This window comes from Apteryx mantelli, chromosome 4, assembly GCF_036417845.1.
Source record: "Apteryx mantelli isolate bAptMan1 chromosome 4, bAptMan1.hap1, whole genome shotgun sequence".
NCBI classification, from domain to species: domain Eukaryota; kingdom Metazoa; phylum Chordata; class Aves; order Apterygiformes; family Apterygidae; genus Apteryx; species Apteryx mantelli.
In genome coordinates, this window is record NC_089981.1 from 86,764,275 (window position 1) to 86,791,491 (window position 27,217).

At 49.1% G+C, this 27,217-nt stretch overlaps 1 protein-coding gene across 2 annotated transcripts in view; it reads left to right on the plus strand.

Moving 5' to 3' along the window:
- FERMT2 (FERM domain containing kindlin 2) overlaps positions 1 to 27,217 on the plus strand; it is a 60,567-nt gene that overhangs the window by 14,637 nt on the left and 18,713 nt on the right. For both annotated transcript variants that reach the window (XM_067295161.1, XM_067295162.1), the window contains exons 2-3: positions 7,618 to 7,851; positions 23,564 to 23,698. In XM_067295161.1, the coding sequence (XP_067151262.1) occupies positions 7,618 to 7,851; positions 23,564 to 23,698 (369 nt within the window). The remainder of the gene's footprint in view (positions 1 to 7,617; positions 7,852 to 23,563; positions 23,699 to 27,217) is intronic.

A 27,217-nucleotide genomic window follows, 5' to 3' on the forward strand; every position in this document is an offset into this window, starting at 1 on the left:
GATAAATCAAAACAGCCCAGTTCTTTTTTTTTTTTTTCCTCCATGGACTTGATCCTCCAAGAAGGAGTGGTTTTGGCATGTTCGGAGGAATCTGGGTTTACAGAGGTCAGCAAGAGCAGCGAAGCCGTGCTGTAGCTTCATGCTCTGTAGGCAGCGATGGGCACGGCGGCGCGTGGCCAGCTGTGTCCCGTGCTAGTGCCGGGACCTTAGCCGGGGGTAAGGAATAATTCAGTCGAACAGGAGGAGCGAGGTGAAAACTGCTTTGTGAAAGCTGGGAGCGATAACGGCTCCTCAGAGCTAAGCGAACGGTTTATCTAGCTATTTTCCAGCTTGCTTTTGCTTTATTTTGACCGAAGTGTGTTAGCCAAAAACGAACCGGTCAGCTTAAAGGCATTGCAGGCTTGGAGTCCGTGGGGCCAGCCGTACAGCCTAGGTGTACCTATAACACCAAATCCCATCGCTGCACTAATTGGAGGATCTCTAAAAAGCGAGAAACGTGCTCAGAGCCTTCAAGAGCAAACCATGTAGGTCTGGATCCGTGCCACCAGCATGCACAAGCCGAGCCCTTCGTTACAGCCCGCAGGTGGGGGGGAAGAAACCCAGCGGTATTTAACAGTTGGCTCAACAGTTTCTGAAAAGTAAATATTGTTAATAGCCAGGAGAGCCAGGCGCTGTCCGTGAGTGGACCTTGAGTAGCGTTCTTGGCTGTAAAATGCTTATTCCTGACCTTCCCCAGCATCTCTGGCCTCCTCAACGTGCCGCATTGCCTGCTTTTTAGTAGTGGACAATGTTCTCTAGGGTTTTTTAAGGGATGTGAAGACATATTTCTTGTTACAGCCTTCAAACCTTATTGACACAGTATCATCGACAGCACATGGAAGGAAAGCCTACCAAAGCAACCGCAAAATTTAATGTACGGGGCTTTTCCACCACCACCACCACCACCCCCGTTTTACTTCTGCTCTTAAAATTGCTCTGCCTTTCGAGTTTTTAGGTATTTCTTCCTTGCTTCCAGCGCGCGGTGGCCATCTCGCACGTCACGGACGAGCAGGAGGCTGCAAAGCTCGAGGGTCGGAGGGGATGGGAGCATCTCTTCCTAGCCAGCCCGTCCTCCTGCCTCCTCCCCAGCTCTCCTCTACTGCTGTAGGTCTGTCTTTCCTTGAAGGAACTCTTCTTCCCCCGCGGCCATCCCAGCACGGGTGTGCTGCCAGCCCACACCCAGCCTCTCTCGTGGAGTGGTTCCGGCTCTCTGCAGGGCGCGCGAGCGCCGGATTAATGCGTTATCGAAAGGTATTTGAGCTTCAAGGTGCTCTAATCTCCCAAATGCCTCTCGAGCTGTCTGCCGGCCGCGGTGGAGGTGGAGGTGGAGGCGCTGGCCCTGGCCGTCCGCCTTTCCGCGGGAGCGCCCGACGGGTGCTTTTGGGCGCCTCTCGCAGCGGTGACCCTGTGTCTCCCCGGGACAAACCGGGCGTCTCGTGATGGTCTCGCTAGCGAGGACGCCCTCGCGGTTAATGTGTTCTTTCCATCCGTACAAAAATGCGGTATAAATTTCAGTCCCCTCTGCACCAAACTCCTTGAAGAGCTCGAAAGGCTTCTCGCAGTGGGTTAGAAGGAGCAAATACTCGGGTTATGATTTGGTTCCTTGCACCGTATTTTATGTACATATTATATATAAATAATACGAAAGATATGTTTATATATTTTATATCTAATGTATACATGGATCTTTTTGAGCTATTGTATGGGGAGTATAAAGGAATTTGTTTTCTCAACCGCAGTGTGACTGGACTAGGAATAATCTTCTGTCCAGGGCGCACCTGGTACGTATTTGCCACCGGGGAAAAGTCAGAACCGGGGAGGGGTGTTGTGTTCCGCTTCTATGGAAAAATAAATAGTGCGATAGATGGGGTTTGCTTTTGTTGTGTTTTTTTGCTGGAGGATGATGGCCCTCTTGCATTGCTCTTCTGGGAGGATTGAAGAGTTGAATTCATTGCTCTAAAAATCATCTTGTATCATTAAAAAGCTAAAAGGAAGCCTCTGCTTTGCCCGCAGCCACCACCCCTCCTAAGCGTCTTTGCAAGCTTGAGAGTGCGACGTGGGGAATATTGAAAGGAAAACGGGTTTGGCTACAGGTCTCTTTTTCCACCTCGCATCCTTAAAAATCAGACAAACCTGGCAGCGTGCAAAACAGCCTTGCCAAAGTTATCTGCATGCTTGCTCAGGCATCGGTAGGACCTTTTCTTTAATAATTTCCTTCAAACGTTACGGCGATGAAGACGTTCGCAGACCCCCTGCCGTACGGCGGGTTTAACCGGGCCGTTCAGAGACACGGGATCTGGGCTTCGCACGCGGAAACGTTTCCCGGAGGTGGAGACTGCAGCTGCTGCAGTTTCCTGTTAGCCAAATCGAAATATCAGCGTAGCGGAGCTTAACTGGGTGCCGGGCGGTAAGCTCCGGGAGGGGGAAAAAAAAATGGGGTTTTTATTTTCCGCACAGGTGAAGGTCAGGTCTTGGTTCTTCTGCCCTGAGCAGTGCACAGAGAGGATGGCCCATCCGCAATAAGGGATATCCCGAAATAACAAGGAAAATGCACTGTTTACGTAACGCCAGAGCCTTGTATACTATCGCTAGTAAGTCATAAGCTCGCAGAGAGTCTGCCAAGTAACGCTGCTGCTGCTGTAGAAGGGGATTTAAATATCTTCTTTAGAAGCGGAGCAGAAAAGGGCCTTTTAAAACGCGCGCTGCTGCTCGCTGAGGCTCGGAAGAACAGGGCCGACCGGCGCGCGAAGCGTATGGAGCGCTGGGCTCCTGGGATAAACAGGCAACCGGGCAAAGAGCCCGCTGCGAGCGGGGTGGATGGAGCTGCCTTAATCTGGTTGTTCTCTGACTGCAAAAGCCCGTTTTGCTTTCAAAATAATTTTTTTTTTTTTTTTAAACCTGCCGCTAGTGGAACAATAAAATGCGACTCTTGCGGTAGAAGTATGTTGTTTGTTTTTACTAGAACAACTGGAAGCTGACATTCATAAGCCGGCTAGTATCCCATCCGAGTATGATCCTTGATTATTTTGCATTTATGTCACTTACCAAAATTCAGCTTGGTTATGAAGTGCTTAAACGGTAATTGTGTACCTGCGTGTGTCTATCCATCTGCACAATAGCGATCTGAGATTTAAAATATACTTAACACTGCATCTCAATTAAGACTTATCTTCTGCCACATGAATTCTATATATGAAATTAGTGGTAGCTTTGAGACTAAAAAAATTACAGTTCTAATGATGATGGACAACCTGGTACGATGGGCTGCGGCAAGGCACCAGCATGGATTGAAAGCTATGGAAATTTAAGGTTGAAAACACCAGTCCTTCACCCTTTATCTTATCACGTTCTGTCCTCATGGAGATCTCTGCAGCTGTCTGGGCGATTTAAAATGCCGCCTGCATTCGAAGGACCGTCTGAACAAGTCTGCGTTTCAAGGTGAACAGCGAGAAAGTCCGAAATTTGCTATGCGTTTTTTTGCCATATAAAATAACCTTCAGCCTCTCCTGTGGTGTATCTGCCTCTCGGTGCAGTCTCGGGAGGCAAATGAAAAAATACTTTCTTTTCTGTCCAAAAAATCAGGCCTGGGCCCGTCTCACCCACGTCTGGCTGCTCCGAGGTTTCGGTTCGCGGATGTGGGGCTGCTCGGTGCCACCGGGAAGGCGGAGGAAGCAAGGGCCAGAGATTATTTTTAATGCCGGAAAGGAAACGTTGTGCTTCCGTTTCCCGCACCTCCCGCCCCGAGCCGTGAGCAGTTCATTTCCAGGGACCCTTCCATGGTGTCCTTTTTCCAAAACCACCATGGTGGGAAGATGCCCCCCTCCTGTTTTTTATTTTTTTTTATTTATTTTTTTTTAAACTTCTCCCTCCGGGAATGCCTGAAGTCTTAGCAGCTCTCTGGGAAATAGCCAGGAATTGGCCTGATTTACACCAAGAGATGGGTGGGTTTTACCACCTCTGACCGCACCGAACAAACCCACAAACCCGTTTCTTGCACCATTTGCCTTCCTTGAGATGCTAATAAACCCTTGCTGACTTTAACCACTTCTGGTTCTTTGCATAATGCAGTTGCCATAAGGCTACGTACGCTTGATTGCTGGAAATAGCGCCTAATGGCTGAGCAGCCGCGCGAAAGTAGCGTTTAACAGTCGGGAAGGGCTTCTGGATCTGTTAACGCGTCTGCTGAGATTTGTGGCTGTGGTTTTGGATCTTTGGTAACCTTTTGAATTCAAGGTCTGTGATCTCTGAAATGCAAGTGTTTGGAGCGCTTGGAGCCTTACCCCGGTTCTCAGTTTGCTTTTAATAAACGCTAGATGGTCAGTCTTGGTACTGATGGTAGTAAGAAGAAAGTGTGAACAGATGGATCCAAAAAAAAAAAAAAAAAAAAAGTCCAACCTCCCCCATGTCGTAAACCTCCAACCCCAACAAATCGGTAACCAGCAAATCGGGACCCTGGTGAATGTTTCTGAACCTTTGATCAGATTTAACCAGGAGTCAGAAATACCGTGTGCAGAACCGCCTTTAAAAGATCGCTCTTTAAGTCTTGGCTCATAATTGTTGTCCTACAAAGCACTGAATGTTCCTTGTCCATACGTGAGCGTTAAACTAACCGCGCAGGTCAGCTGCTGAACAGGTACCAAAAATACCTCTCTTAAATATAACTGCTCTGGGGGGTGGTCGCAAGCCTTTGCCTTCCTTTAGCATCGCCAACATCTTACTGTTCAGTTCAGTGTTACTTGCTCTCAAAGACAGCGCCGTGCATGTTCGTGCCATGGCCCAAAAGGTTGATCTGCAGCATAAACCCAAATCCACTTCAATTCAGTTGAAGTTACGCAAGTGTTAGCGCTTCAAAATGCTCAAAAAAAGTCTGTTCAGAAACAAACTTTCTGTGCCAACTTGTTAAGCTTTCGGTAGGGCAGAGGTTGGACTTCGTCACCAAAGTCCATTGTAATGATTTCTCAGTTTCTTTTTTTTAAGAGTAGCCAAGGCTTGTGCAAGTTTGCATGCTTTTCTATATTTGGTTTTGTTTAATTTGATTGTACAAAGTTGTTGAAAAGTCTAGCTGACGTTTCTACTTTCTGGCTGCGTTGTTATGCCATTTTACGAGAAGTTTAAAGAAACTGCCTCTGCTTTGAATTGTGTTGAATTTTCTCGGTAATCCTGAGATGAAGATACCATATTGAGATAGGCACCAAAAAAGTTCATTTGCCACGTCGTTCTCCTCCCGGCTGAGGTCAGAGATGGGCTTGAGGGGACAGTCTTTCCGAGAACTATCCTGGAGCGCGTTGCTCAGTATTTTAAACTGTTTGGTCGTGTGACTGCTGAGGTTTAATTCTTGAATTTTGCTGGGTTTGATGCTTGCTTTTTGGCTAGTTCATTTTGGTGTTTGAAACTCAGCTCTTATGGATGGAGGAAAGAGTCATTATAATAGATGTCTACTGACAGTTTTAATTTGGGTCAAACTGATTCCTCCCCTTGGAAATCTAGGATCACGGGAGGATCTGGAGCTGAAAACTGAATTGATATAATGCTGACATTTTAACCCCAAAAGTGCCTTGCTTTCAAGTATGTGAATGAGGAGCGTTGCTCATTTAGAGCTTCTCTCTTATTACAGAAGTTAAAATAATCTTAATACAAAATCCATGAGCTCCAAATTTACTGATAACCATGTAATTTCTAAGACCTAGTGCAAGAGTGTCCCTGTAACTTGTCATACAGCTTTTGAATGGGCTCATGTGTTTGCGTAGATGACTTTATGCAGAAACATTTGGTTTTTCATTTGAGGTAACAACTAGCTGTCTGCAGTGTTGTCACAGTTGGCGCTGACACACATCCTAGTATTTCTGGAGATGGACAGCTTAGACTTCAGACACCTCTGCAAAATCCAGCGGCAGAGCCTGGATCAAATTTTAGGGCTGCTCATTCCCTCCCCCCTTCTTCCCTTTCCCTGCCTCCTTCTCCCAGGGGTGTTGATGGGGCATCGGTCAATAGGGAGTTTGCAGGGCTGCTGATGTACCTTTGCCTATGGGAAGATGTGCTTCTTCAGGTGGCACCTCGCACGTGGCCACCTTCAACATCGAGTGACTGCCTGCACAGACTTGGGAGGAGGCATCCTTCTGCAGGAGCAGCCTGGGAGGCCTGCAGAGCTCCTTCCCGTCTTCCTTAGGGGAGAAGTAATGGGCTGTCGCATCGTAAGAGCCGTTTTCTCAGGAGGGCTCATCGGATGAGCAAGCCCTCACTTCCTACATTAAGTCTCTGGTTGAGGATTTCCCCGAGCGGGGCTGACAGGCTGGGAGCGAAGAGGTGGCCGCGCAGCAAATGCATCGAGAGCAGAGTTTGCTCGTTTGCAGTCTCCCGTTCTGCTTGTGTTCATTAACAGCTAAATAAATTGTAGGTTACGTTAACAGGAACTTTATTCGTAGTGTGTGTTCTTCCCCGTCGGCATTAAATACGCCTGCAAGGGCGGGGGACGTCGCACCAGTGAGCTTCCCGGCAGTTTCGGGTGGGACTGGAAGATGCTCTGCAGGCGTTGCAGAGGACCACAGGGAGAGCGGCGTGCAGCAGCGGGAAGGAGAGGTGTTAGCTGGGAAGGACAAAATAGTGCACAGCTGCCGTCTTTCAGAGTTACCTCCGTGCTTTTAAAACTGGATGCAACTTCCAAAGAGCCCATGGTTGCGTCAGTGTTAGGAGGAGTTACTTGTGATCGCTAGGTTTCATACTGCTGTTCTCTCTCCTTCCCCAGATGATTTCAGGAAGTAACTTTTAGTCTCATTTGGAAAATTTCCAGTTTTGCTAGTGGGAACTGAAAGACCTGGAGAAAACACAGTGTCTTTATTTTGTTGTTCTTGCAAGGCAGGGGACTGGATTCACCTCTGGGTAGTACAGAGATCCTGCATCGTTGTGGGGATGTGGAAAAACAAGAGCTGATAGTAAGCCTGAAAAGCTGTGCAGAATCCCTCTGGGATAAGGTATTGGTTGTTAATGAGCCCCTTGGGATCCAGTCCCAGCCTCGCTGCTGCCCGGCTAAGCGATCCGTGGACGAGTCATTTCTCATCATTATTCCTCTTGTTTTTCTTCCTCTCCTTTCTCCTGTCCGGAGGGTTTCTGAATGAATAGTGTGGGAGCGTGTAGGGAGCCCATTCACTGATCCGGACCCCGTGGTGCTAAACTCAGCGTGAACAGGTAGCAGAAAGAGCCTCCTTTGTTCCGAGGCGCTCGCAATGCGAGCCCAGGATCAGAGACCGCAGGCGTCTAAGGGAGCAATGAGGCAGTGCCAACCGACTTGAAAAGCAATGGTTGCAGTAAATAGGGCTGAAACGATTTAGACTGAAAGCTCTTTTGGGCAGCGACTATTTTTCCGCTCTGTTTGTACAGCACTTAGCAAAATGGGGCACTTATCTCCGAGGTGGCTTCTAGATGCGATTGAATATAAGCCATTATTTGTATCTGAAACTGGCTGACTGCATTCTAAGTCGATAGTCACTTATCAATTAACACATTTAAACTTCTACTTTTATGTCCTTTGAAGCTTAATTCTGGTCCCACTCTTTAACTTTTAAAATGGCCTCTTTGTTCTAGATGTCAAGAAAGACTGGTCAGATCATGCGCTATGGTGGGAAAAGAAGAAAACTTGGCTCCTTAAAACTCACTGGACGTTGGACAAATACGGTATACAGGCGGATGCCAAGCTCCAGTTCACACCTCAACACAAGCTGCTTCGTCTTCAGCTTCCAAACATGAAGTACGTGAAGGTGAAAGTCAACTTCTCTGACAGAGTCTTCAAAGCAGTTTCTGACATCTGCAAAACTTTCAGTAAGTACACGATGCCTAAAACGGCTTTCCTCTGAATTCCAGCCAGATTGGTGCCAGCTAGTTTTGGAGATTACCGAACGCACCACACAGGTTGAAAGGTCACTGGTCGATCTGTCTTAGCTTGCATACTTTTCTAAGAAACTGTTAAGTTGCTGGTATTACCCAGCTTCGAGTACTGAACATCTGATGGACACCTGGGAATCGAGCCACCTGGGTGTTCGCTCTTTTTGCTTTTCAAATGTAGTCTTGTATGTGTAAATACTTACCTAACAGTACCTGACGTACCACAGACAGAGCTGATTAAGAAATATGTTTTCTGTAATTAATGCTTTTTCATAGCAAGACCATTCTCAGGTTTGTGCTAGATAAGGCAGTAGCAGCCCTGCTTTATGTTGAAGTTATTGGTGTTGGGTCATAATTTTTCTGCAAATTTATGTGCTAGATGAAAAACCAACCCTGAAATAGGATATCTGCCAGATTCATGGGTTCTTTTCTAGTGGGAATCATTAGAGATTAAGTGATGATACTTCACTATAAAACTGTCTGGTGGAGGGAAATGACTGATTCTCTCTTTCCTCCCCAACTCCTCTTTACACTGCTTTCTCTTGTTAAGAAAAAGCCCCAGAAGAGAGGGTGGATCGTTCACTACCGGATACGCAGGGCTTGTCCTGGGGCGCTGGTTTTGTGCCTTTTCTCTTTTTTTCTCTCTTTTTTTTTTTTTCTTTAACTGATCTTCACAAACTCTTGTCCCAGAAGCCCATGCTGCTTTCTCACCCCCCCTAAATCTGGCACGTAGATTCTGATAATTCTGCTCAGAAGAACTAAATACAAGAAATGGCTATTTATAGATGCTCGGCACGGGCTCCGTACCTGTGTCCTGCGGTCGCCGCTTCCCGGTTCCTCCCGCCTAGTCGAGGGCAGCCCTGTTTTCCTTCGCTCAAGGGCGGCCGCGGTTCCAAAAGGAAATGGCCATCAGAGCGCTGTTCTTCCTACCCGGAGCCTGCAATTTGAGCTTTGTCGTAGTAGAACTATTTCTGCTCTCCAAAAGCAGATACGGTTACTCTTGGCTGACCCATTTATTTCATTAGGCAGGAAGTGCTCGGCTATAAGGGAACTGTTACGACATGGCCTCCAATACGTCTGTGGTTAACTTTGTGTATATAGCTGGTTAAGGACCTCCATAAGATTCTTACTTTGCTGGTTTTCTTCTTTTTTTTTTTTTTCTTTTTTTTGGGGGGGAAAATATTGGAAGATTTCTACTTAAAATAGAAAAGGTCTAGCCAGGGTTATTTCAGGGGAGGTTTTTGCTTCCCCCTTCTCCCCTGCCGTCCATTACGATTTTTAATACCTTGCTAGACAGAGAAGGCATGAGTGCTTGCTTGGTTGCTAATGAATCTTTATGGCAGTGAGTCACATCAGGAAATTCTGATAGAGTTAATCACATAACAGGAGATCTTTCACTGATGGTGCAGGACGTTCAGAACCTTAAATGGGCCTAAAACAGTTATTTATTTAACTCTAGGGCTTTCGGTATATTTATGAACAAACTGGCAAAATGATGCTGATATTTAAAGAGATGAAATGGGAAAAATCTGTTCATCTGGATAACTAACTCCACTATGATAAGAACTCTTTGCAGGAGGCAGAAGTGACACATCTGTTAAGGGTGTTTCTGGTTTTTCTCCCCTGACATCTGAAGTATTGGAATAAACGTCCCTGATTATGGTGACGGAGTGAAAGCAGGGTTTCGGTGGAAATGCCATTCACCCCTCAGTGACTCTTACGAGCCTGAGCTGTTAATGATGGATGGAAACTACAGGGCTGAATACAGTGATTAAATGTTGTTTAGCTCTTGTCTTTGTGTTTACTGGAAGCCAGATGTTCAGCAGATCTAGGGGGGAATGACCACGTTCAGCATTGGCTTGAGGGAGAAGGGGGTGGTGAGAATTTCGGATGAAGATGCGAGGTTGAAGCTAGCTGATCCGTCCTCTCGCCAAGCCCGGTGGGAAGCTGTTCCCAGGTCCATGGAGATACTTGAACACCTTTGCGAGGGAGTGGGGCTGCCAGACCTTGTTTTGCTTCATGAAAACTTGCAAGGATTTGAGTGCTGCTGGCAGCCGAATGCTACCAGCTCTTCCCTCCATGTCTGCCTCGTACAGGCTTCAACGCAGGCTTCTTCCACGTGAGACCTATTTGGGGCAGACATGAAACCACTGCGTGCAAAAATCCCGGTCACTGACTGTCCGTTCTTCCTGTTTATGTGACCTTGCTGCTGGGCTGTGGTTTGGATACGTCCTTAAACTCAGGATCCGCGTGCTGAGTGCCAGACCCCCACGAAGGACAGAAGTGCTTACGGAGGCACAATCCGATCTTGCAGAACTCCCTTCTGGTCCCAGGGACCACACGCTTCCCTGGCGAGAGGGGGCCGTTGGCTTTTGTCGTGCAAAACCAGCCCGGGGATATCGTGCTGCACTCGTTCGTGCGGGGCATTTCATTCCTGCAAGGCTCCGAGTTTATCCGCGTGCGCCCCGAGGGCCCTCTGGGGCTTGCCAAAAACTGTGGATAGTGCCGCGGGGTGGCTGAGGTCATCCCAGCTCCCTGCGACAGCCCAAGGCGCTTGCGGTTTCCTTTTCCTCCAGCCTGAGGAAAGCTGCTCTCCTGGACTCTTGCAGGCTGTGGCACAAGATTTTCCCAACCTGGTGGTTCTCCTGTCTTTTTTTTTGGTTTTTGTTCCCAGGTTAGTGTTAATGCTGCCCCTTTCAAACGTGACATTTGTCTCCATTACCTGCTTCCTGCCCTCCTGCGGCATGTGCGCACAGGTTGGCCGCAGGGAGCACTCCTACGCTGCGATGAGTTTGCTGATTGCCTCCCCAGGGTAAACTGAGCAGATTTTTCAGGGTAAAAGGAGAAAGAGGTAATGCCCCTGCTCTGACAGTGTAGCTCGTTTTCTCTCCTGCTTTAAGGAGTCAGGGCAATGACGGTCCAGCGTCATCTGAACCAACGTCCAGGAGACAGAACTGTGGTTTTGGACTGCTTTATGTTTTGGCTATAACTGTTTGCTGTCCTTGCCCCCAGAGCATTCAATTACACGCTTCAGTAATTCTTATATACGGCATGACTAATGAGTAGCTGTAAGTAATGCCTTGTGTTGCTGCAACTCTAGCAGGTTACGTTTGTGAAATACTTTATATGCAAGCAGGATCACACGTGGGTAAATTATTTGGGGTTGTGTCCTTTTTTTCATATTCTCTCTAACTTGTAGGATCTATCAAGCTTCAGAGTTACCCACCAAAAAGCTTGGGAATTCCTAGAAGATTGCTCATACAGCCTTTGCCTCCGTTGTGCAAGTGCCTTATGGCATGGTATATAATCTCACGGTTAGAAACTATTTTTCCCTTCCCTCCCTCCCATGCAACATAATCTCCAGTCCCATATGTGGGACAGAGTAAGTCTTGTGGCGGAGGAGGAGGACAGTCTGTAGGACCCTTTCTTCACCATTTGTCAGGTTTGGAAGTTTTATGGTAGTCTGCCAGAAAAGAAGGTGGGGAGCGTGGTCCAGGCAGCAGAACGACGCTGTAGGCACCAGGTCCTCCTGCTGCCTCTGCCACGGAGGCTGCGTTTGGTGCTAGTAAAATCGTTCTTTGCAAACTGTTTGAGAATGGCTACTAATGGTGGGGTTCTTTTCCAACCCATGGGAAGCTGCTTTCATGAAGGCTGAAAACGGTGGTAGCTGCTGACTGTGCTCTCCCGTTGCTCCACGCAATTAAAGCCCACTGTGGAATAGCTTTAGTTCCGTGAGGATGCTCCGTTGGGGCTGTTCTTGAGCAGGGTGTCCCGGGGAAAGATGTTTCTTCTGTCAAGGTGTGGTAAATCCGATGCCACGGCACCAGATGGAGGTTTTGCAGCAGTTTTGGTTCTGCAATTTCTGTTTCTTAAAACTGTAAAATCGGGGAGCGGTGGGGAAGAAAGAAGGCTGCTGTCTCCAAGGTGGTCATCTTAGGCAGCCTAAAGAAGGGCTGGGAGCTGACTGTGGACGTTTTTCACTCCAATTAAAAAGGCTAGTGATTAACAACAGCTTTTAGAAACCTTACTGTGCTGCTGTGATGTCCTGTCCTGCGGGTTTCAGCCTATACTGAGGCTTCTGCCCAGCATGACATGGTCTTTCCCTAAGCAAATGTGATAAGGCGCAGTGCTTGAAACTGTATTTCTATCTTGGATTGAATTTACTGCAAAACAGGAATTCATGTTAAAGCAATAGCAAATGGCAAATGCTATTTAAACTATATAAAATCTTGTAGGAAGAAAATCGCAAGTCTGCGTCTTCTGATGGGCCTGCACGGCTGCAAGAGGGCAGTTCTGCTGCTCTTGTATTACGTCCCTTTTGGACTGCTGAGCCGGGTTTTCCGTGGTGCACCACCATCGCGGCCGACAGCACAATTACGCTAATACGAACAGGGTCATGTCGCCGTGGGTTGGGATCTGACGGAGCAACGTATGTCGCTGCCACGCGGTGAATGTAATAAAGCAGGAGCAGCCGGTTCTGCTCTGCAGGAGTCTGTTTCCTACTATGGCCCTTACAACTAGGTACCTGTGGGCTACTGCAGTTGTACCATAAATGCACGGTGACTTTCGAATCTCTCTTAATTAAAATGATGGCGTTACTGTAATTGGAGCTTGGCTTCCATCCCTGATAGTGCTGTAGCTAACACTGTCAACTCCCAGAGTACAGCAGAATCAGACCTGTCACTGTTGCAATATTTGATTTCTTTTTAAAGAAGCACCTAGTTTCTGCTCCTGTGCCAGGTAAAATACTTCCGAATGTAGGTGCTGTCACTGGCTGGGTTAGGGCTCTCCTGGGGCCAGCCCAGAGATGGATGGGAAGATGGTGGGAAGTCGGGCTGCCTTGCTGGCAGCTCACACATCCCTCAGTTCTGGAGGTCGTGTGAAGCCGGAAAAAGTGATCTTCTTCCCCAGCGGCAGACTGCAGCCCCTCAATTCCCACAGCGACCGGTCCAAAGAGCTAGCGGCACAGATTTATTGCATCTGCAGCGGGAGCAGAGCAGAGAGAGGCCACTGCGACAGGACGCACGAGAGAGCAGAAGGCGGATGGAGCAAGCACTGCAGGACAGGGCAGGAGAAGACAACCAGGCCAGTGGATGGGCCTGGGCAGTTCTCCTCCATCCAGTGGCGAAGGCTGCATGATGGCTGCGAGGGCTAGGACTGCCACAGTGTCTCGGCAATACCGCCCTGTCCCGTTTTTCCCCGTGGAGCCCTAAAACGGGACTGTGTTGCCGCAGGGTCAAGACGACGTGGGATAAAAGGTTCTGCGTTTGCCTCTGGCTCCTGTTGCCCAAGGTTCGTTTTGGAAGCGTGCCCACGGAGCAGCTGGCTGGCAAACTTTGATCTTCAATTGAAGACCAGAGAAAGAGAAAGTAAAACTTCACTTTTTTTTTTTCTTTTTCCTCCCTGTGGCACTGTCCGTCAGAATAGCACGCTGCTGGTTAGGATTTCTGATGTTCTCTGCCTGACGCAGAGACTGCCGGCGATTCAACTACTGTACGCAGTAGTGCAGGGAAGAGTGGGATGGGGAGCTGTAGGGATCTGTAGGCTCCTTACAGATCTCCCATGTGTCCCACTCTTGTCATGATCCTGCTTGGAAGACTTTTCTACTCAGCAAACAGCCCATAAAATATGCAAACGCAATTTAAGATGGCTGCAAATCCACACTTCTTATTAGTTTGGGTGGGAATATCTCCCTTGGAAAGTGAGATTATTGGACATATGAGCTGTGGCTGTATTGCACAGAATTGAATCTGGAATTGGTGCTGAGCAAGTAATACCCAGCCAACTTATGCTCAGAGCTCCGGCTAACTGACCGTGCTACATAACCATGAACAGAAAAAATCCTCTTTTCATGCACAATAGCTTCATTTGATTATGGGGCAGCGGAAGCCTTGCATCTTCTCATGCCCTTAAGTTGCTTCCTTGCAGACTCCCATTGCTGCTGCTGCTGTCTGTAGTTTTTTTTTCCATGTATCCTGGGAGCAGTAATAGATTCAAGGGAGGATACGCTGCTGCTGTGTGGGCATGTGAAAGAGGAAAAGCAAACAGTGAGCTGCAAGCGTGAAGGTTTTTTCCCATGCCTCTGCATTTCCTGCCCTGAGCAATGCTGCTTCGGAGCCTGGCTTCTGCTAGCAGCAAAGTAGCATATGTCTTGGAGAGCCATGGGATAAGGGAAAATTGTTCTAACAGAGTGAAAACCTGCATCCGTCATGTATTCTTCCAGCTGTGAAGATTCCTTCAGCCTGAGCAGAAGAATACGGAGATTTGCACTAGCATTGGTGGAAATTGTGAATGCTGGGAGGAGGATGCGCTGTCTGAGCTAGAAGCATGTCTCTCTTTCTGGGGGGAACGGATGCTTTGCATTGCTCTCCTAAAAACATTCTTCTTCCTTCCCTTTTCCCTCTTGAGGGTCTGCAAGACTTGAAATTCCCGACAGGTCTTTTTCCCAAAGTGAGACACGAGGCTCCTAAGGCATCTTACCCGGTTCCTTCCTCCTGATCCTCCTACGGCTTAATGTGAATTAATCACCTGTTTTGGAAAATAAAGTCCATGGAGCATCTTGTGCGGAGCGACAGCAACAGTGGCTGTGCCCCCATCCCACCTCGGACCGGTCCCCAGCCCTCCGGGAACGTTGCACCCTGGATGTGAGGAGGAGGGATGATGCTGGGAAACGGGGAGCCCTCTTCCACGGGGAGAAGACGGTCCCGGGGACCTTCTGGAGGCAGAGGAAGGAGGGAAGGGCTGCAGCGAGCCCCTGGCAAATGCGGCGAGCGGCGAGTGAGTCACACAAGCGTGACACGCTCCTTTCCCCGTCCCCTCGCCTCTCCCTGCCCTAAAATAACACGCTACCCTGGACTCTGTGACTAATGGAAAGGCGACAGCTAAGCTAGTTTGCTGCTGCCTCCAGCCATGAAACGCAACCCGATACTGGGCGACGCTGGCATTTGGGAGCTCGGTGATGCAAGCCGGGCTGGAGCAAAGCGACACCGTCGAGCAGTCTGGACGCCGAATATGACCTACCTACCTTTTTTTTTTTTTTTTTTAAATAGCTGGTCTCTCCTCCAGTACAGAATGTCCTCTGACTTCTGAAGTATTTGTAATATTTCCACGCCCTCAGCTGCCAAAAGAGTTCTATAAAAAGCTGCTGTTTTCACAAAACCGAAACCCTTTGGTACTCCTAGCAGCGGATGCGCGCGGTGTTCCCAGGGCTTTGCCCGCGTTCGCTAGCACGCAGGGTCGTAGCCCGCGGACAGCCGGTTTTAGCTGAATTTATACCCGGAAAAGCTGTCCCTTCCGACTCGGAGCAGTGCCGTGCCGGAGAGGCGGTGCCGTGCCGGCGGGCGTCGCAGCGCGCTTGCTGCAACCTCTCGTCGTGCCTCTCCGGCGCGTTCTCGTCGCTTCGGTGCCTTCCAACCCTGGCTTGGTCCGCGCCTTTTTTAAAGACCTGCAGAAGCCGCTGACTAGTCCTAGGCAGTCTGCTAGAGGGCGGCTCCTACTCCGAAGCCCTTCCGCGAGCAGCCTCGTGTCCTGGCTTTGGGGTTTCCCAGTTGCTTTTTGGGAGGCAGAGGCATCCGGAGTTGCTCCTCTCTGTTGGCCTTCTGCAGAAATGAACGTCAACCCCGTCGCAAACTGGGGGGGCAGCGCCGACCGTAACCGCGCTCCGCCGCACGCGGTGGTCGCTCGCGCCGTCGGTCCGGCTGCCTCTCACCATGGGGAGCTATAAATGCTCCTCCAGATGCCTCCTCCCTAGAAGAGAGCCTTTAATCTCCCGTCTCAGCCTCAGACGGGGCCGCGTTTCTCCTGAAGCGTCGGAGACCTGATGGATCCATCTCGCGATGGTCCTTGGGCGCTCAGGAGCGCCGCGAAGACGCATGGGGACGGGGCGTTTGGGAGGGAGCGCGCGCGCCACCGTAGGGACGGACCCGACGGAGGACCAGGGCAGGGCTGGCTGACTTCTGCTACCGAGAGGAGAGGGGAATTGGCGGCAGCGCGGCTGTTTCTAAATATGTCTAGGGGATGGGTGTGGAAGGAAATCTTACCATTCAGAGAGTCTGCCAAATTGAAATGTACTCGGCTTTTTAGATTGGGAGGCACAAGCGTGCTCCTGCCAACTTCTGCATTTTACTGTTTTCCTCTTTTATTGCTTTCCTATGGTCGTCTGCAGCTGTTGCGTCGGATCCAGACAACCACCCGAAACCGAGCGCGAGAGAAGTAACGAGACTTAATTGCAGAGTAACGGAAATGGAAGGAAAATATTCCCCTCTCTGCTCCCCCGCTTCCCCAGTCCGTATTCTGCCCGTCAAGTAACGTCGGGTTATATGTAACCGAGTGAGTCAGTGAATTTTTTCATCCTTACTCTTCTGTTGACGGAGACCCTTTAAATAGACTTGCGTCCTGAAGACATCAGGAGGTGCTGGCAAACCTGATACTGCTGCATTTCTTGAGATTATTCTCCCTCCGATGGCTCTTTATGGTCTGAGGCAGAGGATATAAGTGGATTTATTCTCTTGTTTGTAGTGCTTAATCTAATGAGTTTAGTTTGACTCCAACTGCAGTTCAGGAGCTTTAGGGAACAGGCTTGAAGTGCTGCCTGTGCTCTAAAAGGCATCCGGATAACTGGAGTTTGGGGATTTCGTCTCATTTGTGGAAAAACCGTCAAAATGCGCAGCATTTGTTGACTGCTTCTGCCTTTCCGATGGACTTTTTTTATTAGGCTGGTAATAAGCTCGGCTCCGTCGCAGCTGTCTGCCTCCTCTTCCTCCCCCCGGGTCCCTCCCTGCTCATTCCACGTGATTTCTGCCGGAAATCCACTGCGCGCTTTGCTTTCCTGCACGGAATTCGGGAGCGCTTTCACGTAGAGCGTCGGGGCCGGGAACCCCAGAGGGGAGCGGCGGGGAAGCTGCGTCTTGTTTTGGGTCGCCCCGTTTTCCCACCGCTGCTGCGTCTCTTCCCTGGTGCCACCCTTGGGCGGGCTGGGGTCAGCTCCGGTTTGGTCTAGCACCCTCAGCGCTTGTTGGGCATCTCAGGAGGCCTCTGGGGATGTCCTGGCGCAGCTGCTTGGCCTGGGGAAGCAAGCGGAGAACTTGGCTTTTACCCAGACAAATATTTAAATAATTGGCCAACTGAAGAATCCATAATAAAATGTTCTGAATGCACGCCGGGTATACGAAGCTAGTGAACTGTGTTAAGGGGATGCCAGCCTGCTCCGTGGTCACATACCGTACGGCGTCCAGCCCAACTGCAGTCTTTTCTCCTGGGCCTGCAAGAGCTGGATTATTTTTGCCTTTAGTCTGTGCTGCAAAACTTTACCTTGAAGCAATTTGTGGTAAAGACAAGTCCGTTGATACCTGACTGTGTGAACTTGAGCCATGAAACGTGATCCACAGAATTCAATTCCATGAATTGGATGTAGTTGTATTCCAGAATTCAGTGTAGTTTTAAGTCTACAGTGAGAGAGAAATGGGTTTGGAGGTCTCATTTTCCTAAGAATCGTCATGTCGATGTGTTAGGGCTGTGATTTTTTATGAGTCACTGGTTCGAGACAGTGGTGATCCAGTGCAGAAATATTCCACTTCAAAACACATTTCCTAATTTAGGGTAACTGGATCAACATTAAAGGGAGGATTTCCCCTAAACACTGTCCATGCTTCAAGTAAAATTACAGAGTTTTTAGGCTTAAATAGCTAACCAGTTTTCTGGCCTTCTAAGGGAGCCAGGAATTGGGTCGGAAAATGAAAGTTAAGAGAGCTTCTTCAGAAAATTAACTAACTTTTTTATATATTAAAACTCGGTACTAGTTTACCACTAGTTTATTAAACTGGTTTCTAGCTTATATAGCAAAACTAAGCTAGTGTGATTTCCCATAATTTTAAAATTTGGGTGGGTCGTACATATTCTGAATGCCCAGGTGTCGCCGGTGAAACTCTCCTTTATATTGTCAGCGTTGCAGGGTGTTGCTGTGCTCACCGTCCCTTCGGGTCCCCAAACCACATCTTGCTTCTTCGCGGCCGTGGGAACAAGGAGGGTGGTTTGTGCGTCTCGGACAAGGGCGGGCATCGGGACACTGCGGCCCGTGGGGGGCGAAGCGGCAAAATCGCCCCTTCTTTTACACCGAGAGACATGGGTTTCCGTCCCCGCTCTGACCTGGGCCGGTTTGCCATCCCTAGGGACGAGGCAGACCGCAATACACCTTGATGGGTAAAGGTGCAGCAACTGTGTGATTCACTTGGTGGATTCTGTCCCAAAAGAGCCGGAATTTTGAATTTTGCGCTCTGCAAAGTGAATATTTTTCTTTAAAGCCTTTTGGGGGAGGCTCAGTCTATGAAGAAAGAGGTTTACATCCTCGATCTGCTCGACGTTTCTGGTTGGGAGACAGATGGGCAGAGCTGGGCAGGGTGAGCTGTGCATGGGGGGGAAAGAAATGGGGGTTACCTGGGACAGAGAGGCCAAGGGTATGTCTTCAGCCAGACCTAGCCCAGGCCCAACTAGGCTATTCCAGGCAAACGGAAAAGAAGATACTATCGGGAGTAAAATCACTTAGTCCAAAGGTTGGAAAAAATTGTCCTGGAGGTTAAAAGCCACCTTCGTGGTTGCATTTTTGAAATGCATCCTATGAAATGCATGAAATGCATCCTATGAAACGTGTGCGTTTGCAGTGTGTGCTCCTCTAGCCTCTAAACGGGTGAGCTTTTACTCACTTGATAAAATCCGCTAAGTTTGATGAGGTATTTTTGCCAGACGTGGGTTTTGCAGGAGAATGACTGACGGCTGAAGAAGAAACGGGTAGCACCCAAAGCGCCCCCAGAGCATCCTGCTTTCCCTTCCCTGCTCGTTCCTCTGGGTCCTGGCGGCGCCAGTCTAACGCTTGCAAGGCTAATGACCGTCACCGAAGCGAAGCCCTTTGCGATAGATAAGGCGAGGACCTCGGCGGAGGTTGGAGCCCGCGGCTCCGATTTCCGCTTGCGCCACGTCGCGGCCTGGAGCTGGAGAAACGTGAGGATTCAGCCGGGGCTGCGGCTCTTCCAGCATGGGTTGGAGAAAACTTGGAAGGTACGAACAAATCAGCTGCAGACCCAGCTGAAAAAAAAAACAACCCTGCTTTGGACCAGTTTTTGCTTTGAGCCGTGCTTTCCATATGGAGAGCTCCGTGCGTCTCCGCAGACTGTTGTTCCTGGCAGGCCCCCGCAATGCCAGCCGTTCTCAGCGAGAGCGGGGGGAGAGCCGCGTTTTCACACGCTTCCACGGCAAATAGAAATAAAGCGCCGCAAGGATCATTTACAGTAATTCCGAGTAGATGCTGCCAGTGCCATCTGTCTTCTGTGTACAGACAAGGAGTCTCTCTTAAAACAAACAGAATCCCGACCGACGGTAACAAAAGCGTAAATTGAAGGGTAAACACATTAACGTTTTTCGGAAGGTCAGTTCTTCTAGTTCATCCGCGTTTCGCTGACCGTCTTGGCTTCAGAGCGGCCTTTGGCAGGACAAGCCTGGCTTCCGCTGGAAAAAAAAAGGGTGAAATATTATCGTGAATTTGGGGCTGAAATCAAATCCTTGATAAATACCTTACCTCAGCTGAACAACTCCGGGAAATCAACTTCCCTAGTCGCGATGTGACTTCGAGTTTCCTAAAAAACCACAAACCTATATAAAGGACTTGCAACGCTTTGCACCACTTGTATCCTTTAAAGATTTATCTCCTGCTCTTATGACTAAGAAAACAGGATTTGGGGGGCTGGAGCTATACAGCAATTCCTTGTCCCAGTTTCCAATTAACTAGAGTATTACCATCTGCAAGCCCTTACACCCTTGGATAGTCCCTGCTTTAGCTACAGTAACTAAACACCATGTTTGCCAAGCCTGTCTCTATTCAAAACATGTTTTAAAATCCTCTGCAAACGTATTAATCATAAGCAGTGGCAACCTTTTTTTCCACCAGTAGTTTACTAAAAGATTGAAAAGTACGGCCAGAAAATGTGCAGCCTCGCGGCACGCTCCGTGATCCGAAGATAGCGTCACCAACGACTGAGGAACTATTAAAAGAAAAAAAAAAAAGAAAAAAAAAGCCCCTTTGAAATCCGATGGTCAAACTTTGGGCCCCCTCCAGCGGCTTGCTGTCGGGAGCCGAGCTTGGCCCGGAGCCCTCCTCTTGGCCTCTTTGAATGGCTGCAGCTGAGAGACTGTATCAGTTGCTAAAGTACCATAAATAAACACGAGAGTATAAACCTCGCTAGCGAAATACCAGGGGAACTCCTCGTTTTGTGCTGCGCCGCACGTTGTCCTTCCCCCGCGACCCTGCTGGTCCTAACAGATTTTTTCGCGACGGCATCAGCTAGACGTGATAAACGCGAATCAGAACAGCTGCTTGCATTCGCGCGCGGGGCGTTTATCACTAGAAACGGCCAGAAAGTCGTGTATTCGGCGAGGGTGAAGCCAGCCGTGGCCAGTTAGCGAGTGCGGGGGCAGAGAGCTGGTGTTCGACAGCCTTTGAGCGGCACCAATAAATCAGGGTACGTTTGAATTGATTCAAGCGTAGACAGCGTCGCTCAATGCTTCTGTGCCTCGGAGCTGCCGGAGGAAGGTCTGCGGACCCGCGATACATGCGATGGGTAAATCCAGAGGTGCCCGACCTCTGGATTAGGGAACGCCGTGGGATCGAGCGCTCGTTAGTGGTCCCCCGTGGGAAAAGCATAACCTGTTATTTAAAACAGCATCACAGCGATGCTGTCGCGGTGCTACCAGCACTGCTGCAGAGAGCTCGGGACGGGACGGGACGGAGAGCCCGCGTGCCGGCCCCGCAGCACTCCGGGAAGCAAAGGTCAGGGGACGTGGGATGCAGCCTGTCAGCGAAGCTGCGCTTTAATAAATAAATTCAAAAAAAAAGAAAAAGATGATCTCTGAAATCTGTTTGCAGTTGTAAGCCGGTCGCGGCAGCCTCACGCTGACGAACGTGGAAACAATTAGGGTAGAGTTCAGTTCGGTGATTTAACGGTGTCGTATCTGCGCTTCTGGGTCGTTTTCCTTCCAGCTGCTTGCTGCCGGGGCAGATCGCTGCCAATGTCGAAGACGGCCAAACTTAAAAAGCGGAGTCCTAAGGCCATAAATATTCTGTTTTTTTCTACCGCGGCTGAAGGAGATGGATCCATACCGCTCGCACGGGAGTCGCGGGGTTTGAAAGGAACGGTCTTGGGGTTTAGGCACTTAAAAAAAGCCAGATGTGTCTGTCCGGACTGTGACGGGAATCCCGTCCGATAAAAGTAATTCCGGTTAATTGGCTCGTGGAGTGTCCTCGGCTTGGGGGCGAGGAGGAAAGCAGAGCTCGTTTTTAGCCTGCTGTTCTCGCTGGTCGTTTCCAGTCGAGAAGGATGCCGGTATAGGCAGAAGTGAATCAGTGCAGGAAACACATCTGTCATATTAGAGCGCGGCACAGATGTGTCCAATTTAGATCACGTGGCGAGGGACCAAATTCCAGTTTTAATTATATTCCCGGGCCTGGGGAGCGTACAGCAAACTCCCACTGCCGCCGGTGGAACGGCCGCGCGGAAAGCGAGGCTAAAACGTGAACCGTGCAACCTCTCCGTATTGGCATGATTCCTTGTCGTCTCGCCCGGCGTTCCCCTTGGTGGGCAAACGGGCTCGAGCTTTATTGCAGCCGCTTCTGCCTCCGCCGCTCCCTACCCTCCCTCTCCCCCGTCTTCCATCCGCCCCTGCGTTTCCTCGTCTGCAGCAGTTCGTCGGAGCGCGGGCGGCGGGGAGGGGGCTGCGTCTCCGGAGACGGCTCTCCCCCAGCGTCCTCTCCGGATCGCGTTGGAGAAGTGTTGTGCGAGCTGCGCAAACACATCGCGGAGCCCCGGTGGTCGGAGCAGCCCTGGAGGTTGCCGTCGCTGCCGTGACGGGCTCGTGCTCGTGCTCGTGCCCGGGGCATCGTCTCCGCCGGGCCGATGGGCGAGTTTGCACCTAGCGCCCGGACGCACGGGGGGCACCGGTAGCCTGAAAACAGCAGGTTTCTCCCAGTGCGATTTCTTAGGTGTCTTTAGAAGCTGAAGCTGCAAGCAGAGAAACAGTGTGCAAGTAAGAGAGGAATTGTGGGGTTTTTTTAATCCCGCAATGCGTTAAGAATTCAAAGCTTTGCACATCTCCGCGCAGCTGAGCGTTTTCGGGGGGAACGTGCGGAAACCGGAGCTGGGAAACAGCAAAGGGGCTTGACCAGAGACAACCAGCTGCAGCCGAGAGCGCTGAAACTCTTCGTTCCGGGCTCGAGCACGACCACTAATCCCCCTTTTTCTAATTTGGGTTCTGTTTCGGAGCGCTCAGGCCTGCATTTTGCGGTCTTTCATCATTGCACTCAGACGGCTTCTTGCCCAGGTGAATGCTTTTCCAGGTCGGCTCCTAAGTACTGATTCCAAACCGTTTATAGCCTTTTTCCCCCTCTTTCTTTTTTTCCCCCCTGTTCAGTGCCAGCAAGGGACTCCTGGATCCGCTCCAGTTTGTTCACGGTGTAGGGCTGCGTTCTGGCAGCCGGCGGGCTCCCTCTTCCCGGAGAGCCCGTTCCCGTTCGGATGAGGCCGTAGGCAGACGCAAGCAAAAACGAAGTGCTGCTTGTAGCCCCCTCTTAACGCTACTTTTGTGCAAAACCGAGTTCGCTAACGCCCACGTCTTGCTGGGCGCTTCTCGGGGCGACGCGCTCGGGCTGCGCCTGCCCTTGGCTCCGAAACCTCCTAGCGGGCGGCGGGTCGGGTGGTTTTGCACCTCCTCGCGGCGGAGCGGCTCTTGCGTCGCTCAGGTTGTCCCCCCCCCCCCATGACCTCCCGAAACGCCTTTTTACCCGGACCGGCAGTAATGGGAATTAAATGCACAGCTCTTTAATTGCTGAAGCTGCAGTTTCTGTGATGGAAATTAGGGCTCTTGGGGAGGATTTCGGTACCGAATCACTAGTCTTGTAACCCCGTTTTGCTATAAGTTTTTATATATTTCTTGTTTTCCTTAGCCATGCTGATTATGTGCTTTCCGGAAACAAATCATGATAGGCCCATGATCCAAAGCACAAATGCACTGTTATGCTCTTCTTTTTCAACTACACATTTTAAAGATTATTTATGCTAGTTTGGGGCAGAGAAGTGGGAGAAGCAAAAGAAATACTTTGGCTAAGATCTGTTTAAAAAGTGGGCGCCTTAAATTTAACCTTTAACATTCCTGTTCTGGTAAGTAAATAAACAGCTTGACTCTGGGACTGGTCCAACGGAAGTGAGAGTAGCTGGTCCATTACCGAGGTGCCTGAAGAGGAATCCAAGTGTTCCTTAAAAAAATAGCATTTAAGATAACGTGTGGAAATGGCACTAGTCTCTCTGTCACAGGAGCTAGTAGTGCTTGTATGTGTGTTTGAGTGACTGTGCCTGGAAAATACCGTATAATGGTGAGTTTTAGCTGAACGGCGTGGTTGCCTCTCCAGTTGTTGGTGCAAGAAGAGTGTCTCAGATAGGTTGGTAGGAAAAATATTCTCAGCTTTATTTTTAACAGTTGCAGAGCAGTAAAATCAGCCGAGGGAGATTTTGCAAGTTACTGGATGTTGTTACTAAAGAAAGGGGGTTTTCTTTCTTTCTTTCTTTCCTTGTTTTCATCTTCCCTTTGTAAAATTGTTCTGTTCCGCCCCTAGACATCAGGCATCCAGAAGAACTCTCCCTTTTGAGGAAACCCAGAGATCCATCGAAGAAAAAAAAGAAAAAGTTGGATGATCAATATGAAGACGAGGCCCTCGAGCTGGAGGGCCCACTTATCACTCCGGGATCAGGTAAGTCGGGGCTCGTTCCGTGAATTACGGGCATTCAGGGAAGGGGCTGGGAGGAGATGGCCAAATAATGACATTGGAACGGATGCTGAAAAATATATATATAGCAGTATTGGTCTCACCTAATTTCTTGAGGTCTGGGCAAGAAATGGAGCCCAGATAAATTCCACAAATCGCCCAGGACTGCAGCACTCGGTCATGACGGCACAGATGAGTGCCTGAAGCTGTGAAGTGTGTAGGGAAACAGAACAACGCCAGACTTTATAAAATAAAAAGGAACCAAGTGTGACTACTTTAACGCTTGGATTGTGTTACTGAAATGTTTTCTTATGCCATTAAGACAGGACTTAAATGGAAAATCATTCCTAACTTGAAATTGCAAGTGTGTTTTAGTGGGTACCACGGTTCTAGTAACTTAGTTATAGCCAAGGAAAAATGATCTTTCTATTAATTGTATTAGCGTTGCCTTATATTAAGGGCCTCGCTGCAGATCTTAACGTTCAGAAGAACATTGCTAACCGAATAACGCTGCTAACAGGATAACAACGCTCGCCGCGGGCAGCAGATCGATCCGGCTGGGTGTTTGCAAACAGCGTTTAGTCGAAGACGAAGCAGCAGGTCGTGAGCTGTGCTCCGAAGCAGCCGTGCCGGCGCGAGGCTGGTGCGGGCAGGCGAACGGCGGCAGCTTTGCGGATGCAATCCGGCAAGCGGGAGCTCCTTGATGCAAAGGGACTTGCAGAGAAGGACGCGGCGATGCTGACGGGCGGTTCGCCCCGTCCGGCTGCCAGAGCTCTTGGGTTTGAATGAAGCAGTGAGAGGGAAGCAGGGCGGCTTTAATTTTAAAACAAAAAAGTCACCCCGCAGGGACTGGGGGTGGCTGGGCCACTGCTCGCGTTTTCGTTTGGCGTTTTCAGCTTTAAAGGCAGCGATTAGCCTTTCTGAAAGGCAGCGTTTGAGAAGAGTACCTCTATTAGATTAATAGGAAGGGACTTGGCCGGCTTTGTAGGAAATGAGCCCAAAAGGTATTTTTTAATTTAAATTATTTATTATTCTTCCAGCAAGTGACTTTGAACTGTCCTGCTTTTTTTTTTCTTTCCTGTTTTACTTCTGTGAATGAATGACTTGCTGCAGTTTTACTCGCTGCAGTTACCTGTGATGTTTAGGTGCTGTTAGTTAGAAGTCATGTTTTTAATCTGAATAAACTTCTAGTAATTAGCTGTTCCTAATATTGTGCCAACACTAGTTCGTGTACTGAATGCTTATGTATAATGAGTTAATATTTCTGGATCTGCTTATTTCAGTGCGTGTAGATTTAATAGGCACATTTTGTCACTGAGACACCCTGTTCCTTGGTAAGCAAGCAATAAAACCCATTTAAATCACTATAGGCAGAGCTGTCAATACACCCACGGTAAGCATTGCCCAACACTTTTAAGTCCTGTATTCACTTGTTTATAAGTTAGCCCAACTTATAGCTATTTAACCTGAAATTTTCCGTGACAATGTTTGCCTCAGGCAAATTTTTTGAAGGAAGCTGCTTCTGAGATGCTTCAGCCGTCTTGGAGAACATGATTGGGAGAAAATCCAAGGGATGTTTTCTTGGAGACATGCTCTTGGGCTTTCACATGAGGTGTGTGCATGGGTGTCCATGGGCAAACCTGCCCAAGTTTTTTACCGCTTTGTAGCTGGCTTCCCAAAGGTTCACCCCAGCCCGAGGTGCGTCGTCGAACTGTGGAGCTCAGCGCTGCAGGATGGGGAGGAAGCCGTGGGGGTAGACGAATTTGGAAAAGCGTTGGATATATTTGTGGAAATCGCTATTAACCGCGCACTGCTGAGATGCAGTGTTGCTGGCGTCTCCTGCCCAGCCAAAGTAGATTTTGCTTTTACTGGCCAGGATAGCGTTCAGCCCTGTCTGTCTGCTTCGCGGTCACATAAGCGTGGTGCTGGCACGATGCTAGGGGAGATGGGGAGAAGACGGGCGCATCCCCTGTGGTCTAAAACAGCAATGGACCCACATCCCAGGTCTGTGCCTTTGGTCCAACCCGGTGTGGTTGGTCTTACCCTACATCAATCTTTGCATACCGATGAGTAGCGTTTTGATGTGTCACCTGGTCAATGTGGAGGTGGACAGATGGTGCTGGTGGTTTATTATAATTTCCTACTGGACTGCTCTGCTCTAGCTTGGTAAAGGTCTGTGGGGAGAGCATGTTTCTGTTTCTTTTGTGAGGACATGTTGAGTCGTCCCCCAAGCCTTTTCTTTGAAAGCATGAGGCTAGAAGGTGGGTATTCCTGTCCCTTCCTCATTTCTGCAAAGTTTTCCATGCCCGTGGGAATTTATCAAGGTATTTCTTGAAGCGTGGGCACAACATCTGGACACCCGGAGTGAAATGCAGAAATAACGCACCCCACTTCTACCCAACGCTCCCTATAGAGCCACAAAGCTAGCAGGAGCATTAAACCCATCCGAGAAGCTTCCTTGTTTGATGGTCACTGCCAGTTTTCACTTACTTTTTCCATCCTATCAGACATTTTAGAATCACATTTGTCTTACAGATGTTATATTATTCTAGTTTCCTAATCGAGACGTTGGTCGTCACTGGTACGATGCTTTTGACGAGTCTGCGACATCAAGGCCAGTTTTGATTATAATCCCATCAAAATGGTGTGGGGTTGGTTTGCTGGCATGGATTGCATCATCTTCTGCAAAGGGGTCTGTCGGCTGTCATATCGTTTTGCTCAATTCCAGATGAGGCAGCTGGGCCCAGAATTACGCATGTAATTTCCTCACTCCTAAATATTGTGGGAAGATTCTCAGTTGCATCCTGGGGTTGCTACAAAGCGTCTAACTAGAGCAAAGGATTTTTAATGTTTATTTCTCAGAAACTGCTGGAGAGGAAGATAATTCATCATCAATCAGGAAATTCATGAAAGTATCTGGAGGGGCTTTCCAAAATGCAGAACAATGCGCTGAGTGGTTGGGGGGGTTGTCCGTGAGTATTCACAACTCCAGAATTTCCCTATTTTGATGGATTAAAATCATTCTTAGGGCTTCTTGAGATACCCATCTTTAAAAAAAGACAGTTTGGAAAGGTTTTTCTATTGTTTTGGTCTTAGACATTTCTAGATGTTTAGCTCAGCTTTCCGTAATTTCAAGTTCATTCAGTGAGGAGGGATCTTTTGGAGAAAAGAGCATGTGGCCGTGGACTTGGACGGTAGCCTAAGACGGTGTCTAAATGCATCAGCAGGAATGGCACAGAAGACCTTACTTCTGGCATTTCAACGCTGCCAAGTGCTTCCTTCAGCAACCTTAATAGCACTCTCTTAAGGTAGATTTTGGACATCTGTGCATACGCCTGTGATTTTTATAGAAATTGCATTCTCTTACGAGCAGGTCCTGCCTCCAGCTGAGGCTCTGGGCAAGGAGGAAAGCCAATTTGCTGCCCGGCGCTGGGGAGAGAGGAGACGGGAGCGGAGGGGGGAAAGGCAGAGGTGGGGAGCACCTCCCGGGAGAAGCAGAATTAG